A 20,391-nucleotide genomic window follows, 5' to 3' on the forward strand; every position below is an offset into this window, starting at 1 on the left:
TACATTTTGTCGCTAATAACAGAAAGCTGACACTAAGTTATGTCTTTAAATATATATATATATATGTATATATATATATATATATATATATATATATATATATATATATATATAAAATATCTGTTTTTTCAACCCAAACAAAATAAATGAGTTTGTTTTGCCAAAGCATTATTTAAATTGTTGGTATCCATAGCTCACATTTGGTATTGAATGTTTTGTAAAAACAGTAAAAATGTAAGAAAAAAGAGCAAAAAGACTTATAATGTATTAAGAAAAGGCTGAAATGATGATACTCTTAACTAAAATGTATACTCTTTGTCAGTAATAACACAAAGCTGACACTAAGTTGTGTCTTTAAATATATATAATATCTGTTTTTTTAACCCAAACAAAGGAAATAAGTTTGTTTCGCCAGATCATTATTAAACATGTTGGTATCCGTAGCTCACATTTGGTATTACATTTTTTGTAAAAATGTAAGAAAAAAGAGCAAAAAGACTGACATTCTGATTCTAATAACTAATAATAATAATACATTTTGTCGCTAATAACAGAAAGCTGACACTAAGTTGTGTCTTTAAATATATATATATATATATATATATATATATATATATATATATATATATATATATATATATATATATATATATATATATATATATATATATATATATATGTGTATATAATATCTGTTTTTTCAACCCAAACAAAATAAATGAGTTTGTTTTGCCAAAGCATTATTCAAAATGTTGGTATCCATAACTCACATTTGGTATTGAATGTTTTGTAATAACAGTAAAAATGTAAGAAAAAAGAGCAAAAAGACTGAAATTCTGATTCTAATAACTAATAATAATAATACATTTTGTCGCTAATAACAGAAAGCTGACACTAAGTTGTGTCTTTAAATATATATATATATATATATAATATCTGTTTTTTCAACCCAAACAAAATAAATAAGTTTGTTTTGCCAAAGCATTATTCAAAATGTTGGTATCCATAACTCACATTTGGTATTGAATGTTTTGTAAAAACAGTAAAAATGTAAAAGAAAAAACAGCAAAAATATTTTAATGTAATAAGAAAATGCTGAACATATGATTCTAATCTAATGATAATACACTCCTTTTTTCAACCCAAACTTAGGAAAATTAGCTTGTTTTGCCGGAGCATTATTAAAAATGTTAGTATCCATTGCTCACATTTGGTATTACATTTTTAGTTATATTTTAGTAGGTATTAATTTCTAGCGCAGGTTCTTTTAATCACTATTTGAGCTACATTGACAAAAAGAAAGGATGTTTAGTTGCACATGACATTTAATTGTACTTTATTTGGGATTCTCAGTGAGTTCATTTTTTTATATCAGAGGTGTCCAAAGTGTGGCCCCAGCATATTGACGAGGGGGAAAACAACTGTAAAAATGAAAGAAAAAAGCGCAATAAGACTTAATGTAATAAGAAAGCCTGAAATTATGATACTAATAACTAATAATAAAGCTGACACTAAGTTTTCTCTTTAAACATATATCAGTTTTTTGTATTTTTTTTATTTTTTTACATAATTACAAAATATCAACGTGGCATTCTTTGACTTTTCAGTTAGCTGGCCTTGGTGGAAAAAGTTTGGACACCCTGTGTTCCTAATTTGACGAAAATTGAGGCTTCTTGTCTGTTATAAAAATATAAGCAAACATTCTTTCACCCTTTGGTGAGCTACTCAAAACCAGTGTCGTCTTTTGGATTTGTATATATTGTCTATATTATATACAATTATAATATAATATATCAGTATATACTGTATACATCATATGTAAATATTATATATGTTATATTTTAGATTGCTACTATGGTACGTTTTTTTAGTCTATTTAATACAATTTTCCTTGTGGATCGATAAATTTTGTCTAAGTCTACGTTTAAGTGGACATTTTTTTGTGGTATATTTCTTTTGTCAAAGTTCTGTAAAGACAAAAAAAAAAGGAGACGTTAATTCTCAGGCGGGTATAATATAGTCACATCAAACCTACCTAAGCATGATTAAAAATAATAGGGAATTTTATTTATAACGGTTATTCAGTAAATTATTAATTTATTCCTGAGAAAGAGTAAATTGTACACAAATAAACATGCTGTTTAATTTACCCTTCCAGATATGGCTTGGCATACTCCAACCAACATGTGTGCTCACTCAACGACTGGTAAGTTCTGTATGAAGGGCCATTAGGGACATTATTTAGAATTACCTCATACATACACTACTGAAATGCTCTCACATAAACAACTGAAATGTTTTTCTCTCACACACACTGCTGAAACACTCTCATATACACTACTGAAACACTCTTTAACACTACTGAAATGCTCTCACACAAACCACTGGAATGTTTTTCACTCACACACACTACTGAACACTCTCATACACACTACTGAAAAACTCCTATACACACTACTGAAATGCTCTCACACACTGTAAACAACTGAAATGTTTTTATCTCACACACATTACTGAAACAGTATCATACACACTACTGAAATGCTCTCACATAAACAAATTAAATGTTTTTTCTCTCACACACACCACTGAAACACTCTCATACACACCACTGAAACACTCTTATACACACTACTACAATGCTCTCACATAAACAACTGAAATGTTTTTCTCTCACACACACTACTGAAAAACTCTCATATACACTACTGAAACACTCTTTAACACTACTGAAATGCTCTCACATAAACCACTGGAATGTTTTTCACTCACACACACTACTGAACACTCTCATACACACTACTGAAAAACTCCTATACACACTACTGAAATGCTCTCACACACTGTAAACAACTGAAATGTTTTTATCTCACACACATTACTGAAACAGTATCATACACACTACTGAAATGCTCTCACATAAACAAATGAAATGTTTTTTCTCTCACACACACCACTGAAACACTCTCATACACACCACTGAAATACTCTTATACACACTACTACAATGCTCTCACATAAACAACTGAAATGTTTTTCTCTCACACACACTACTGAAACACTCTTATACACTACTGAAATGCTCTCACATACACAACTGGAATGTTTTTCTCTCACACACACACTACTAAAACATTTTCATACACACTACTGAAACACTCCTATACACACTACTGAAATGCTCTCACATAAACAACTGTAATGTTTTCCTCTCACACACATTACTGAAACAGTCTCATACACACTACTGAAACACTCTTATACACCCTACTGAAACACTCTCATACACACTATTGAAATGCTCTCACATAAACAACTGAAATGTTTTTCTCTCACACACTACTGAAACACTCTTATACACACTACTGAAATGCTCTCACATAAACAACTGAAATGTTTTCCTCTCACACACACTACTGAAACACTCTTACACACTACTGAAATGCTCTCACATAAACAACTGGAATGTTTTTCTCTCACACACTACTGAAACACTCCTATACACACTACTGAAATGCTCTCACAAACAACTGAAATATTTTCTCTCACACACATTACTGAAACACTCTTATAAACACTACTTAAACACTCTTATACACACTACTGAAACACTCTTATACACACCACTGAAATGCTCTCACATAAACAACTGAAATGTTTTCCTCTCACACACACTACTGAAACACTCTTATACACACCACTGAAATGCTCTCACATAAACAACTGATATGTTTTTCTCTCACACACTACTGAAACACTCTTATACACACTACTGAAATGCTCTCACATAAACAACTGAAATGTTTTCCTCTCACACACACTACTGAAACACTCTTATACACTACTGAAATGCTCTCACATAAACAACTGGAATGTTTTTCTCTCACACACTACTGAAACACTCCTATACACACTACTGAAATGCTCTCACAAACAACTGAAATATTTTCTCTCACACACATTACTGAAACACTCTTATAAACACTACTTAAACACTCTTATACACACTACTGAAACACTCTTATACCCACTACTGAAATGTTCTCACATAAACAACCGAAATGTTTTTCCCTCACACACTACTGAAACACTGCATTGTCCCCGACATTCAGATTCTGCCTATCGTTCTTCAAAATGTTTCAGTTTTTGATATGTTGTCAGGACGGGAGAACACTTCTGCAAAGGCAATCTCACATCTGGGTGCTGCAAGGTTCCCACCCTGAGGTGAGAATAAAAGTCAGCCATTTAGATCAATTTCAAATAAACGCAAGCAAATGTTCATTTGCAGCACGAGCGGCACGTACGCCCCGGAGAATTCGCTTTTTACCGCCACCATCAACGCCTCGTCCTTTCTGTGTGAGTTTACTTGCTGGTTTGGTGTGGAACTCCCCTATAAGAAATTAAATGTGTGTTAATAAAAACAAAAACCTGTCCCTGTTCTAGTTCTGCTCTTCGTGATATTCCACCATGCGCACATTCTGGAGAAACACGCGTGTTACTCCATGATGAGCAAGCTGGCGCTGATCTTCGGCGTGGTGGCCTCGTTCGGTGCGTTCGCCGCTGGGAACTGCAACGTAAGTACAGCGGTACCTCAACTTGAGAGTTTTTCAAATAAGAACTGTCTCTCGGATAATTGTTATGCTTTAAGTTGGAAGCAAAAATTGGAGTTCCAAGCATCCCTGCTATTAAAATACCAGAGTGAACCCCATAAAATCCGACCAAAACATCTGGGCTTAGTTTACCATGAATTGATTAACGTGGACCCTGACTTAAACAAGAAAAACTTATTCAGTTGTTACCATTTAGTGGTCAATTGTACGGAATATGTACTGTACTGTGCAATCTACTAATAAAAGTCTCAATCAATCAATCAGAAGCTGAATCCGGCTTTTTAGCGCCGCCCTAGTGGCTCCCTGGACCTCTTTCAGAGATGTGTGAAAATGGAAAAAGATTAAGAATTTTTTTGGGGTTTGTTTTAATATATTTTCTGTAGAACAAACCCTCCTAATTGTTCGAAATCCCACTGTTTACGTCATACATGCTTCACTGATGAGAGTATTTGGCGAGCGCCGTTTTGTCCTACTATTTCCAGCGATCCTTGAACTCATCGTAGTTTGTTTACATGTCTTGCTTTCTCCGACGCTGCCACAGAAATACAAACCCCGTTTCCATACGAGTTGGGAAACTGTGTTAGATGTAAATATAAACGGAATACAATGATTTGCAAATCATTTTCAACCCATATTCAGTTGAATATGCTACAAAGACAACATATTTGATGTTCAAACTCATAAATTTTTTTTTTTTTTGCAAATAATAATTAACTTAGAATTACATGGCTGCAACACATGCCAAAGTAGTTGGGAAAGGGCATGTTCACCACTGGTTAAATTTTTTATTATTTATTTATTTTTTATTTTTTATTTTAATCTTCTATTTTTTTCTCCCCCCCCCCCCTGTTTACCTGTATCTCATCTTTTTTGTAAGGGGCGCTGGAAGCCGGCAGACCCGTCAGCGATCCTGTTCTGTCTCCCTGTAATGTTTGTCTAAACTTGAATGGGATTGTGCTGAAAATTTAAATTTTCCTGAAGGAACTCTCCTGACGGAATGAATAAAGTACTATCTAATCTAATCTAATCTAATCACCTTTTCTTTTAACAACACTCAATAAACGTTTGGGAACTGAGGAAACTAATTGTTGAAGCTTTGAAAGTGGAATTCTTTCCCATTCTTGTTTTATGTAGAGCTTCAGTCGTTCAACAGTCCAGGGTCTCCGCTGTCGTATTTTACTCTTCATAATGCGCCACACATGTTCGATGGGAGACATGTCTGGACTGCAGGCGGGCCAAGAAAGTACCCACACTCTTTTTTCTTGCAAATAATCATTAACTTTAGAATTTGATGCCAGAAACACGTGACAAAGAAGTTGGGAAAGGTGGCAATAATTACTGATAAAGTTGAGCAATGCTCATCAAACACTTATTTGGAACATCCCACAGGTGTGCAGGCTAATTGGGAACAGGTGGGTGCCATGATTGGGTATAAAAACAGCTTCCCAAAAAATGCTCAGTCTTTCACAAGAAAGGACGGGGCGAGGTACACCCCTTTGTCCACAACTGTGTGAGCAAATAGTCAACAGTGGTGAACATGCCCTTTCCCAACTACTTGGGCAGGTGTTGCAGCCATGAAATTCTAAGTTAATAAATATTTGTTAAAAAAAAAAAGTTTATGAATTTGAACATTAAATATGTTGTCTTTGTAGTACATTCAACTGAATATGGGTTGAAAAGGATTTGCAAATCATTGTATTCTGTTTATATTTACATCTAACACAATATAGAAACGGGGTTTGTATATTCGTTCTTACTTTACCTATTTCAAAAATCGGTATCCCCTTAAAGTTAAAGTACCAATGTCACTAGGTGTGGTGAAATTTGTCGTCTGCATTTGACCCATCCCCCTTGATCACCCCCTGGGAGGTGAGGGGAGCAGTGAGCAGCAGCAGTGCCGCGCCCGGGAATCATTTTTGGTGATTTAACCCCCAATTCCAACCCTTGATGCTGAGTACCAAGCAGGGAGGTAATGGGTCACATTTTTATAGTCTTTGGTATGACTCGGCCGGGGTTTGAACTCCCGACCTACCGATCTCAGGGCGGACACTCTAACCACTAGACCAGGGTAGGGAACCTATGGCTCTAGAGCCAGATGTGGCTCTTTTGATTACTTCATCTGATTCTCAGATAAAATTTAGCTGACTTTGCTTAACACGATAAGAAATGAATAATTCCGCTGGTAATCACAGTGTTAAAAATAACGTTGAAATTATAAAACATTCTCATGCATTTTAATCCAACCATCCATTTTCTATCACTCCTGTTCAAGAAGTCGCATCAATGGTAAGAAGTATTATATTCATTATTGGTTAACTTTAGAATAACAATGTTATTAAAAAAGAATAAGAGACTTATTATACTCTAAAAATGTTAGTCTTACTTAAAAATGCACACATTTAGTTGTATTCATCCATCCATTCATTCATTTTCTACCGCTTATTCCCTTTTGGGGTCACGGGGGGCGCTGGCGCCTATCTAAGCTACAATAGGGCAGAAGGTGGCGTACACCCTGGACAAGTCCCCACCTATATGGCTCTCACGGAAATACATTTGGAAATATCTGGCTTTCATGGCTCTTTCAGCCAAAAAGGTTCCCGACCCCTGTAGTAGGCCATTGAGTAGATTAGATGTAAATTTTAGTTTTCTCCTCTTAATTGAAATAACCTAAGAATACAAGCATAGGTGTGTAAATATGTGTTTAATTGCTAAAGATTCATTGTCTATCGATCAAAAATGCACATCAATGAAGGAGATAAATACAATTTAAAAAATGAATGAATGAATGAATTAGCTACCAGCTTCCACCCACTGATATTGAGTACTCTGCCAAGCTCTAAACAACGCCGACACTCAACATCGGTACGTTATTTGCGGATTTTAAGTGAAGTGAAGTGAATTATATTTATATAGCGCTTTTCTCTAGTGACTCAACGCGCTTTACATAGTGAAACCCAATATCTAAGTTACATTTAAACCAGTGTGGGTGGCACTGGGAGCAGGTGGGTAAAGTGTCTTGCCCAAGGACACAACGGCAGTGACGAAGATGGCGGAAGCGGGAACCGAACCTGCAACCCTCAAGTTGCTGACACAGCCGCTCTACCAACCGAGCTATATATAAGTACTGGTTTGCAAAAAATATTTTTTAACCCAAATAGGTGAAACTACATAATCTCACGGCACAGTGGTTGAAAAACACTGAGTTAAGGTACTACCGTAGGGCAATGGTTCTCAAATGGGGGTAGGTGTACCCCTGGGGGTACTTGAAGGTATGCCAAGGGGTACGTGAGATTTAAAAAAAATATATTCTAAAAATAGCAACAATTCAAAAATCCTTTATAAATATATTTATTGAATAATACTTCAACAAAATATGAATGTAAGTTCATAAACTGTGAAAATAAAAATATTCAGTGTTGACAGCTAGATTTTTTTGTGGACATGTTCCATAAATATTGATGTTAAAGATTTCTTTTTTTGTGAAGAAATGTTTATTCCAATCCCCAAAGAGTGCACTTTAAGTTGATGATTACTTCTATGTGTAGAAATCTTTATTTAGAATTTAAACACTTGTTTATTTTTCAACAATTTTTTACTTATTTTTATATCTTTTTTTCCAAATAGTTCAAGAAAGACCACTACAAATGAGCAATATTTTGCACTTTTATACAATTTAATAAATCAAAAACTGATGACATAGTGCTGTATTTTACTGCTTTATCTCTTTTTTTCAAGCAAAAATGCTTTGCTCTGATTAGGGGGTACTTGAAATAAAAAAATGTTGACAGGGGGTACATCACTGAAAAAAAGGTTGAGAACCACTGCCGTAGGGGATATGATTGAGGTCTATGTAATATTATCCGTCCTGCACTTGCCAGCTTAATGAACAGTAGCAATGTAACACAGGAAGCACGCCGACACGCTTCAAATATGTGACCCAGCTCGTTTTGTGATGTCGACGGGTTCGCCAGGTGTGCATTTACCTGTATGTCACGTTTCCTCCTAGGCTGCCACACGACTGCAACCTATTGTGTTTTTTTTTTTTTATGGGGAAATAATATCCACTGTGTCAAAAGAGCAATTACTTTGGTTACTCCAACTAATGGATTAAATATCAGTAAATGCGCTCCTTTATATACAATTGTGGTAATTGCTTTTAATTTCATCCTCTAAGACAGGAGTCGGGAACCTTTTTGTCTGAGAGAGCCATGAAAGCCAAATATTTCAAAACACATTTCCGTGAGAGCCATATCATATTTTTTTAACACTGAATACAACTAAATGCGTGCATTTTTAAGTAAGACTAACATTTTTAGAGTATAATAAGTCTCTTATTCTTTTTAATAACATTGTTATTCTGAAGCTAACCAATAATAAATCAAATGTCATGTCTGTTGATCATGTTTTTGTTTGGCCATGTGCTGTTTGTCCTTTGGACTCTTTAAGTTCCTGTTTTTTTCCACTCCCTTGTCTGGTTTCCTTGGTGACTCATTTTGTCCACCTGTCTCTGGTGGACAAAAAGCCCGCTCACCTGCTTCCCGAGCACTAATCAGAGGCGGTATTTAAGCTCGTCTTTGCCAGTCAGTCGTGATCTTTTCTTGCTCTTTGCTGACTTGTTTCATGCCTTGCCATAGTTTTGTGCTTCATGCCATGCCAAGTAAGTTTTGTTTGATTTATGTTCATAGTCTGTTTAAGCGTTAGCTTTGTTCCTTAGCCCAAGTTGTGCCTGCACCGTGAGCGATTTTTGTTTGCATCTTTTTTTAGTTTAAATTGAATCATGTTTTTACCTAAATGCCATGTCCCGAGTAGTCCGTCTGCCTTCCTGGGGGAACGACCCCCCCATCGTGACATAAAATACTTCTTATACTTCTTACCATTAATGCGACTTTTCGAACAGGTGCGGTAGAAAACGGATGGACGGATTTAAATGCACGAGAATGTTTTATATTTTGCACGTTATTTTTAGCACTGTGATTAGCAGAAAAATTGTTCCTAATTATCGCGTTAAGCAATGTCAGCTAAGATTTATCCGAGAGCCAGATGCAGTCATCAAAAGAGCCACATCTGGCTCTAGAGCCATAGGTTCCCTACCCCTGCTCTAAGAAATACAGTCCAAACTCGTTAGAACTCTTCTTTTTAAAGGGGAACATTATCAGCAGACCTATGTAAGCGTCAATATATACCTTGATGGTGCAGAAAAAAGACCATGTTTTTTTTTTTACCGATTTCCGAACTCTTAAAGGGTGAATTTGGCGATTTAAACGCCTTTCAATTGTTCGCTATGGCAGCAATGACCTTTCACCCGTGACGTCACAACAGGAAGCAATCCGCCATTTTCTCAAACACATTACACACACAAATCAAATCAGCTCTGTAATTTTCCGTTTTTCCGACTGTTTTCCCGTACCTTGGAGACATCATGCCTCGTCCTGAGGGTGTAACAACACGATCAGGGTCGGATTCAAGTTGATTTAAGTAGAGTGTGCATCGATTAGCACGGCATGCTAATCGATGCTAACATGCTATTTAGGCTATCCATATGTACATATTGCATCGTTATGCCTCATTTGTTGCTATATTTGCATCCGGCCTTTCCCTCCACCCGCATTTAATCCCAAACAAACACATACCAATCGACGGATTTACGTTCCACCAGTGTCAAAAGATGCGAAAGTCCCTCGTTTGTTCTGCACGTTTTACCGACGATAGCGATGCTACGACAGAGATGTGCGGATATCCTGCGACACTCAAAGCAGATTAATTTCCAACGATAAAGTCAACAAAATCACAAAGGTGAGTTTTGTTGATGTTATTGACTTATGTGCTAATCAGACATATTTGTGCACGGCATGACCACCAGCCAATTGATACTAACATGCTATTTAGGCTAGCCGTATGTACATATTGCATCGTTATGCCTCATTTGTAGCTATATTTGCATCCGGCCTTTCCCTCCACCCACATTTAATGCCAAACAAACACATACCAATCGACGGATTCAAGTTGCACCAGTGTCAAAAGATGAGAAAGTCCCTCGTTTGTTGCTACGGCAGAGATGTGCGGATATCCTGCGACACTCAAAGCAGATGCGTTTCCAACGATAAAGTCAACGAAATCACAAAGGTGAGTTTTGTTGATGTTATTGACTTATGTGCTAATCAGACATATTTGGTCACGGCATGACCACCAGCCAATTGATACTAACATGCTATTTAGGCTAGCCGTATGTACATATTGCATCGTTATGCCTCATTTGTAGCTATATTTGCATCCGGCCTTTCCCTCCACCCGCATTTAATGCCAAACAAACACATTCCAATCGATGGATTCAAGTTGCACCAGTGTCAAGAGATGCGAAAGTCCCTCGTTTGTTCTGCACGTTTTACCGACGATAGCGATGCTACGACAGAGATGTGCGGATATCCTGCGACACTCAAAGCAGATTAATTTCCAACGATAAAGTCAACAAAATCACAAAGGTGAGTTTTGTTGATGTTATTGACTTATGTGCTAATCAGACATATTTGTGCACGGCATGACCACCAGCCAATTGATACTAACATGCTATTTAGGCTAGCCGTATGTACATATTGCATCGTTATGCCTCATTTGTAGCTATATTTGCATCCGGCCTTTCCCTCCACCCACATTTAATGCCAAACAAACACATACCAATCGACGGATTCAAGTTGCACCAGTGTCAAAAGATGAGAAAGTCCCTCGTTTGTTGCTACGGCAGAGATGTGCGGATATCCTGCGACACTCAAAGCAGATGCGTTTCCAACGATAAAGTCAACGAAATCACAAAGGTGAGTTTTGTTGATGTTATTGACTTATGTGCTAATCAGACATATTTGGTCACGGCATGACCACCAGCCAATTGATACTAACATGCTATTTAGGCTAGCCGTATGTACATATTGCATCGTTATGCCTCATTTGTAGCTATATTTGCATCCGGCCTTTCCCTCCACCCGCATTTAATGCCAAACAAACACATTCCAATCGATGGATTCAAGTTGCACCAGTGTCAAGAGATGCGAAAGTCCCTCGTTTGTTCTGCACGTTTTACCGACGATAGCGATGCTACGACAGAGATGTGCGGATATCCTGCGACACTCAAAGCAGATTAATTTCCAACGATAAAGTCAACAAAATCACAAAGGTGAGTTTTGTTGATGTTATTGACTTATGTGCTAATCAGACATATTTGTGCACGGCATGACCACCAGCCAATTGATACTAACATGCTATTTAGGCTAGCCGTATGTACATATTGCATCGTTATGCCTCATTTGTAGCTATATTTGCATCCGGCCTTTCCCTCCACCCACATTTAATGCCAAACAAACACATACCAATCGACGGATTCAAGTTGCACCAGTGTCAAAAGATGAGAAAGTCCCTCGTTTGTTGCTACGGCAGAGATGTGCGGATATCCTGCGACACTCAAAGCAGATGCGTTTCCAACGATAAAGTCAACGAAATCACAAAGGTGAGTTTTGTTGATGTTATTGACTTATGTGCTAATCAGACATATTTGTGCACGGCATGACCACCAGCCAATTGATGCTAACATGCTATTTAGGCTAGCCGTATGTACATATTGCATCGTTATGCCTCATTTGTAGCTATATTTGCCAAACAAACACATACCAATCGACGGATTCAAGTTGCACCAGTGTCAAGAGATGCGAAAGTCCCTCGTTTGTTCTGCACGTTTTACCGACGATAGCGATGCTACGACAGAGATGTGCGGATATCCTGCGACACTCAAAGCAGATGCATTTCCAACGATAAAGTCAACGAAATCACAAAGGAGAGTTTTGTTGATGTTATTGACTTATGTGCTAATCAGACATATTTGGTCACGGCATGACCACCAGCCAATTGATGCTAACATGCTATTTAGGCTAGCCGTATGTACATATTGCATCGTTATGCCTCATTTGTAGCTATATTTGCATCCGGCCTTTCCCTCCACCCGCATTTAATGCCAAACAAACACATACCAATCGACGGATTCAAGTTGCACCAGTGTCAAGAGATGCGAAAGTCCCTCGTTTGTTCTGCACGTTTTACCGACGATAGCGATGCTACGACAGAGATGTGCGGATATCCTGCGACACTCAAAGCAGATGCATTTCCAACGATAAAGTCAACGAAATCACAAAGGAGAGTTTTGTTGATGTTATTGACTTATGTGCTAATCAGACATATTTGGTCACGGCATGACCACCAGCCAATTGATACTAACATGCTATTTAGGCTAGCCGTATGTACATATTGCATCGTTATGCCTCATTTGTAGCTATATTTGCATCCAGCCTTTCCCTCCACCCGCATTTAATGCCAAACAAACACATACCAATCTACGGATTCAAGTTGCACCAGTGTTAAAAGATGCGAAAGTCCCTCGTTTGTTCTGCACGTTTTACCGACGATAGCGATGCTACGACAGAGATGTGCGGATATCCTGCGACACTCAAAGCAGATTCATTTCCAACGATAAAGTCAACAAAATCACAAAGGTGACTTTTGTTGACGTTATTGACTTATGTGCTAATCAGACATATTTGGTCACCGCATGACCACCAGCCAATTGATGCTAACATGCTATTTAGGCTAGCCGTATGCACATATTGCATCGCTATGCCTCATTTGTAGCTATATTTGCATCCAGCCTTTCCCTCCACCCGCATTTAATGCCAAACAAACACATTCCAATCGATGGATTCAAGTTGCACCAGTGTCAAAAGATGCGAAAGTCCCTCGTTTGTTCTGCACGTTTTACCGACGATAGCGATGCCACGACAGAGATGTGCGGATATCCTGCGACACTCAAAGCAGATTCATTTCCAACGATAAAGTCAACAAAATCACAAAGGAGAGTTTTGTTGATGTTATTGACTTATGTGCTAATCAGACATATTTGGTCACGGCATGACCACCAGCCAATTGATGCTAACATGCTATTTAGGCTAGCCGTAAGTACCTATTGCATCGTTATGCCTCATTTGTAGCTATATTTGCCAAACAAACACATACCAATCGACGGATTCAAGTTGCACCAGTGTCAAAAGATGCGAAAGTCCCTCGTTTGTTCTGCACGTTTTACCGACGATAGCGATGCTACGACAGAGATGTGCGGATATCCTGCGACACTCAAAGCAGATGCATTTCCAACGATAAAGTCAACGAAATCACAAAGGAGAGTTTTGTTGATGTTATTGACTTATGTGCTAATCAGACATATTTGGTCACGGCATGACCACCAGCCAATTGATACTAACATGCTATTTAGGCTAGCCGTATGTACATATTGCATCGTTATGCCTCATTTGTAGCTATATTTGCATCCAGCCTTTCCCTCCACCCGCATTTAATGCCAAACAAACACATACCAATCTACGGATTCAAGTTGCACCAGTGTTAAAAGATGCGAAAGTCCCTCGTTTGTTCTGCACGTTTTACCGACGATAGCGATGCTACGACAGAGATGTGCGGATATCCTGCGACACTCAAAGCAGATTCATTTCCAACGATAAAGTCAACAAAATCACAAAGGTGACTTTTGTTGACGTTATTGACTTATGTGCTAATCAGACATATTTGGTCACCGCATGACCACCAGCCAATTGATGCTAACATGCTATTTAGGCTAGCCGTATGCACATATTGCATCGCTATGCCTCATTTGTAGCTATATTTGCATCCAGCCTTTCCCTCCACCCGCATTTAATGCCAAACAAACACATTCCAATCGATGGATTCAAGTTGCACCAGTGTCAAAAGATGCGAAAGTCCCTCGTTTGTTCTGCACGTTTTACCGACGATAGCGATGCCACGACAGAGATGTGCGGATATCCTGCGACACTCAAAGCAGATTCATTTCCAACGATAAAGTCAACAAAATCACAAAGGTGAGTTTTGTTGATGTTATTGACTTATGTGCTAATCAGACATATTTGGTCACGGCATGACCACCAGCCAATTGATACTAACATGCTATTTAGGCTAGCCGTATGTACATATTGCATCGTTATGCCTCATTTGTAGCTATATTTGCCAAACAAACACATACCAATCGACGGATTCAAGTTGCACCAGTGTCAAAAGATGCGAAAGTCCCTCGTTTGTTCTGCACGTTTTACCGACGATAGCGATGCTACGACAGAGATGTGCGGATATCCTGCGACACTCAAAGCAGATGCATTTCCAACGATAAAGTCAACGAAATCACAAAGGAGAGTTTTGTTGATGTTATTGACTTATGTGCTAATCAGACATATTTGGTCACGGAATGATCACCAGCCAATTGATACTAACATGCTATTTAGGCGAGGTGTATGTACATTTGTAGCTCTGTTCGCATCCAGCCTTTCCCTCCACCCACATGTAATGCCAAACAAACACATACCAATCGACGGATTTAAGTTGCTCCAGTGGTCGAAAGATGCAATCGTTGGTTAGAAGGCGCTGAAATCCGAGTCTGAATCCGAGCTAATGTCGCTATATCTTGCTGTTCTATCCGCCACGTTTGTTTGTGTTGGCATCACGCAGTGACGTCACAGGAAAATGGACGGGTGGATTTACAGATAGCACTTTAAAGCCTTTTTTCGGGATATTCCATAATGGGTAAAATTTTGGAAAAAACTTCGAAAAATAAAATAAGCCACTGTGATCTGATTTTTATTGGTTTTAACCCTTCTGAAATTGTGATAATGTTCCCCTTTAAATAGTTTTTGTGTAATAAGATGACTGCTGAGTAGCCGTTACACAGTCCGGTGTTTATTTCGTTTGATCAGATCTAACAGTGTAACATCAAAGTGATGATGACGGCGTGGCTCGGGCGGTAGAGCGGCCGTGCCAGCAACTCGAGGATCCCCAGTGAATGTGTGAATGGGTGAATGTGGAAATAGCATTTGAGTACCTTGACGGTAGAAAAGCGCTATACAAGTTATTGTTGTCCCCATACCAATGTATTTCGATACTTTTCTAAATAAAGGGGACTACAAAATAAATTGCATTATTGGCTTTATTCGAACATAAAATCTTAAGGTAAATTAAACATGTTTCTTATCGCAATTTTGTTCTTAAATAAAATAGTGAACAACTTTTCCTTTATTAGTAAGAAAGCAAACAAAAGCTCCTAATTTAGTCCGCTGACATATGCAGTAAAATATTGTGTCATTTCTCATTGTATTGTTTTGTCAACATCATTAAGGACAATCGGTAGGAAATGGATTATAAATCTACTTGTTCGTTTACAGTTAATCTCCTTACTTTTTTCTTTTAACATCTTCTACCTACACTTCTGTTAAAATGTAATAATCACTTATTCTTCTGTTGTTCGGATGCTTTACCTTAGTTTTGGATAATACCATAAATTTGGGTATCGATCCGATACCAAGTAGTTACAGGATCATACAACGGTCAACATTTAAGATCTCATGTCTCCAGGGACATATTTCCTGAGTTTATAAATATAATATACATTTAAAAAAAAAAAAGAAAAAGATTTTGTGATGCTAAAAAAAATATCGATGTAATCATAGTAGTATCAACTAGATCAGGGGTCGGAAACCTTTTTGACTGAGAGCCAAAAAGCCAAATATTTTGAAATATATTTCCGTAAGAGCCATAAAATATATTTTTTTAACACTGAACACAACTAAACGCGTGTATTTTTAAGTAAAACTAACATTTCTAGTGTATAATAGGTCTCCTATTCGTTGTAATAACATTGTTATTCTGAAGCTAACTGTGGAGGGGCGTGGCCTGCGGGCCTGCAGCGACAGGTGCGTGGATGGCCCACCTGGGCCTTGTTATCTAATCACCTGTCGCTCTGTTATAAGCAGCAGCCAGGAGAGACGGGGTTGGGGCTGGAGCCAGAGCGTGAGGGAGAACGAAAGAGAAAAAGACAATTGCTGGAAAGCAACTGAGATATTTATTGAAAAATAAAACAATATTGTAACCCCGAAACAGGCTCTCGTGTCGGTGCTTGGGGCCCCACACTAACCAATAATAAATAAATAACTTCTTACCATTGACACAACTTCTTGAACCGGTGCTGTAGAAAACGGATGGACGGATTAAAAATGCATGAAAATAGTTTATATTTTGAACATTATTTTTAACACTGTGATTACAACAGGAATTATTCATTTCTTATCGTGTTAAGCAACGTCAGCTCAGATTTATCCGAGAGCCAGATGCAGTCATCAAAAGAGCCACATCTGGCTCTAGAGCCATAGGTTCTCTACCCCTGAACTAGATACTCTCCTGTACTTGGTATCATTACAGTAGATGTCAGGTGTAGATCCGCCAATGGTGTTTGTTTGAATTGTGACGCCGGTGATCTACGGTGTGTAGTGAAGCATGTTTAGCGATTCCTCGTCCTGCAGTGATAATGATACTTGTAAGAAACGTACTTTATTTGTCGCCATGGAGGCGAGGATTAGTGATTTTGAAGTAGCAGACTGCAGATGTGTGTCTTAAAGCAGCTCTCCCTGAGGGTGTTTCAGTATTATAACTTCACCTTTTTGTTAGTTTTTAAGCCAAAATGCATCCATCTACACACTGTGTCTGTTTGTAAGTACTCTGTGATTGTGCGCTGCCGAACATGCCCGTCTGCTCGTAAAACCAGCAATGTCACGACATGACGACACCCGTCATGCCTGTTGAAAAAAGGGAGGGGTACTTTTTAGAGAGTGGTATAGTACCGAATATGATTCATTAGTATATTAATAATGCAAGTATAACCCATTTACCGTTTAATAATGTAAGAATATTGATCAGGGCTATTCAACTGTTGGCCCAGGGTTCAAATCCAGCCCTGAGTTCAGTTGAAAACTGTGAAGACAAACATTTTTTGCAGCAAATTCCTAAAAACAATGAGTTGGCGACTTGTCCAGGGTGTACCCCGCCTTCCGCCCGATTGTAGCTAAGATAGGCAACAGCGCCCCCTGCGATCCCAAAGGGGAATTAGCGGTAGGAAATGGATGGATTCCTAAATTCCGGCAGACCCGTCAGCGATCCTGTTCTGTCTCCCTGTAATGTTTGTCTGATCTTGAATGGGATTGTGCTGAAAATGTTAATTTTCCTGAAGGAACTCTCCTGACGGAATAAATAAAGTACTATCTAATCTATCTAAAAGCACCCGAGCGCTGCTGTTGTTTGGAGGCACTTGGAGAAGTTTAAACAAGTTGGCAGATCCTTGCATTGACATTTGAACCTTTCTAACTAACAAACTTGTCATTTACATAACTGAAGCCTTCCTTGAGGCACCAGAGTCCTCTTCTTTTGGCAGTTTCACATTTTTTCTCACAATGTGATTTTTGAAACTAAGGCGTTGCTCTCGCTTGTTTACTTCAGATGCAGTCAGTGGTCATTTTTCAAATTCTTAAGTTATAGAATACAAACCCTGTTTCCTTATGAGTCGGGAAATTGTGTTCGATGTAAATATAAACGGAATACAATGATTTGCAAATAATTTTCTACCCATATTCAGTTGAATGCAATATTAAGACAAAATATTTGATGTTCAAACTCATAAACTTTTTTTTTTTTTTGCAAATAATAATTAACTAAGAATTTCATGGCTGCAACACGTGCCAAAGTAGTTGGGAAAGGGCATGTTCACCACTGTGTTACATCACCTTTTCTTTTAACAACACTCAATAAATGTTTGGGAACTGAGGAAACTAATTGTTGAAGTTTTGAAAGTGGAATTCTTTCCCGTTCTTGTTTTATGTAGAGCTTCAGTCCTTCAACAGTCCGGGGTCTCCTTTGTCGTATTTTACACTTCATAATGCGCCACACATTTTCCATGGGAGACCGGTCTGGACTGCAGGCGGGCCAGGAAAGTACCCGCACTCTTTTTTTTTTTTTTACAAAGCCACGCTGTTGTAACACGTGCTGAATGTGGCTTGACATTGTCCTACTGAAATAAGCAGGGGCGTCAATGAAAAAGACGGCACTTAGATGGCAGCGTATGTTGTTCCAAAACCTGTATGTACCTTTCAGCATTAATGGTGCCTTCACAGATGTGTAAATTACCCATGCCTTGGCCATTAATACCATCACAGATTTTGGCTTTTGAACTTTGCGTCGATAACAGTCTGGATGGTTCGCTTCCCCTTTGGTCCGGATGACACGATGTCGAATATCTCCAAAAACAATTTGAAATGTGGACTCGCCAGACCACAGAGCACTTTTCAACTTTGCATCAGTCAACCTTAGATAATCTCGGGCCCAGAGAAGCCGGCGGCGTTTCTGGATGTTGTTGATAAATGGCTTTCATTTTGCATAGTAGAGCTTTAACTTGCACTTACAGATGTAGCGACGAACTGTATTTAGTGACAGTGGTTTTCTGAAGTGTTCCTGAGCCCATGTGGTGATATCATAACATAAAATACATAAAAATACCAAGCACTCAGCTCACAAACACATGTCCTTATTGTTTTGTGTTCAGCGACACTATTGCTCTCGGGTAAAAAGTGTTCTTAAATCTGTTTTTGTCCGGCATTTTATTGTCCTGTACCTCCTGCCCGAGGTTTATGTCCAGGGTGAGATGGGTCCCTTACGATGTTTTGGGCCTTTTTGAGTACAGTTCATCATCTAGGGAGGAGAGAGAGCAGCCAGTGATCTTCACGGCAGTTTTTATGACCTTTTGAAGTGCTTTTCTCTCTACCGGCGTGCAGCCGGCATAGCATACACACATGCAGTATGTCAGCACTCTCTATTGAGCAGCGATAGAAGGACAAAGGCTGTTTTTGTGACAGGTTGTTCTTTTTGAGTAGTTTTAGAAAGTTATACTAGTAGGAGACTTAGACTTAGACTTACTTTTATTGTCAAATTTGAACATTGCAGTACAAATGAGGATAGCATTTTGTTGCATTAGCACATGGTAGTGCAGGATTAAAAAAAAAAGCAATAAGGTGCGGATATAAATAAATATATTACTGTACAGACTAATAAATACATGCATCCACGATGCATATGACCATGGATGTATGTTATATTGTCTTTATATTCACGCCAGTTAATCCATTTTTGGGGGGGAATTGAGGGGATTATTATGATGCGTTCAAGAGTCTTACGGCCTGAGGGAAGAACTCATTGATTGATTGAGACTTCTATTAGTAGATTGCACAGTACAGTACATATTCCGTACAATTGACCACTGAATTATAACACCTGAGTTCGTTTTGCAACTTATTTAAGTCGGGGTCCACGTTAATCAATTCATGGTAAATAAGAAGCTGTTACAGAACCTGGAAGTTCTGCTACGGAGGCTGCGGAACCTCGTTCAGGAGTCCAGCAGTGATAACAGTCCTTGGTGGGGGTGGGAGGAGTCGCTAAAGATTTTCTGAGCCCTGGTCAGGCAGCGGCTTTTTGCGATTTCCTGGATAGGAGTTCCTCAAGGCTCCATATTAGGGCCTCTTTTTAATCATTAATCATACACACATATACACACACACATATGTGTGTATATATATATATATATATATATATATATATATACATATACGTGTGTGTGTGTGTGTGTATATATATATATAATGGATGTATGTGTATTTTGTGTGTATGTATGGGCTTATGTGTGTATATGTATGTATTGTATGTATGTATATGTATATATATGAATATATATATATATATAATTTGTATGTATGTGGTGTATATATGTGTGTGTGTGAATTTAAATGTATTATATATAGATAATCTATAGCGTCTACGCAGCAACCACTGAATTGAATTATATTATTATTGTATT

The 20,391-nt window shown here is 38.2% G+C and overlaps 1 protein-coding gene across 3 annotated transcripts in view; it reads left to right on the forward strand.

The window, feature by feature from the left end:
- The window catches only part of si:dkey-228d14.5 (uncharacterized protein LOC796266 homolog), a 35,246-nt gene that overhangs the window by 5,568 nt on the left and 9,287 nt on the right, over positions 1–20,391 (forward strand). For all 3 annotated transcript variants that reach the window (XM_061910121.1, XM_061910119.1, XM_061910120.1), the window contains 4 exons: positions 2,159–2,206; positions 4,162–4,224; positions 4,289–4,356; positions 4,444–4,574. In XM_061910121.1, coding sequence (XP_061766105.1) covers positions 2,159–2,206; positions 4,162–4,224; positions 4,289–4,356; positions 4,444–4,574 — 310 coding nt within the window. The remainder of the gene's footprint in view (positions 1–2,158; positions 2,207–4,161; positions 4,225–4,288; positions 4,357–4,443; positions 4,575–20,391) is intronic.

The sequence above is a fragment of the Nerophis ophidion genome, linkage group LG09 (genome assembly GCF_033978795.1).
Source record: "Nerophis ophidion isolate RoL-2023_Sa linkage group LG09, RoL_Noph_v1.0, whole genome shotgun sequence".
In the NCBI taxonomy this organism is placed as follows: domain Eukaryota; kingdom Metazoa; phylum Chordata; class Actinopteri; order Syngnathiformes; family Syngnathidae; genus Nerophis; species Nerophis ophidion.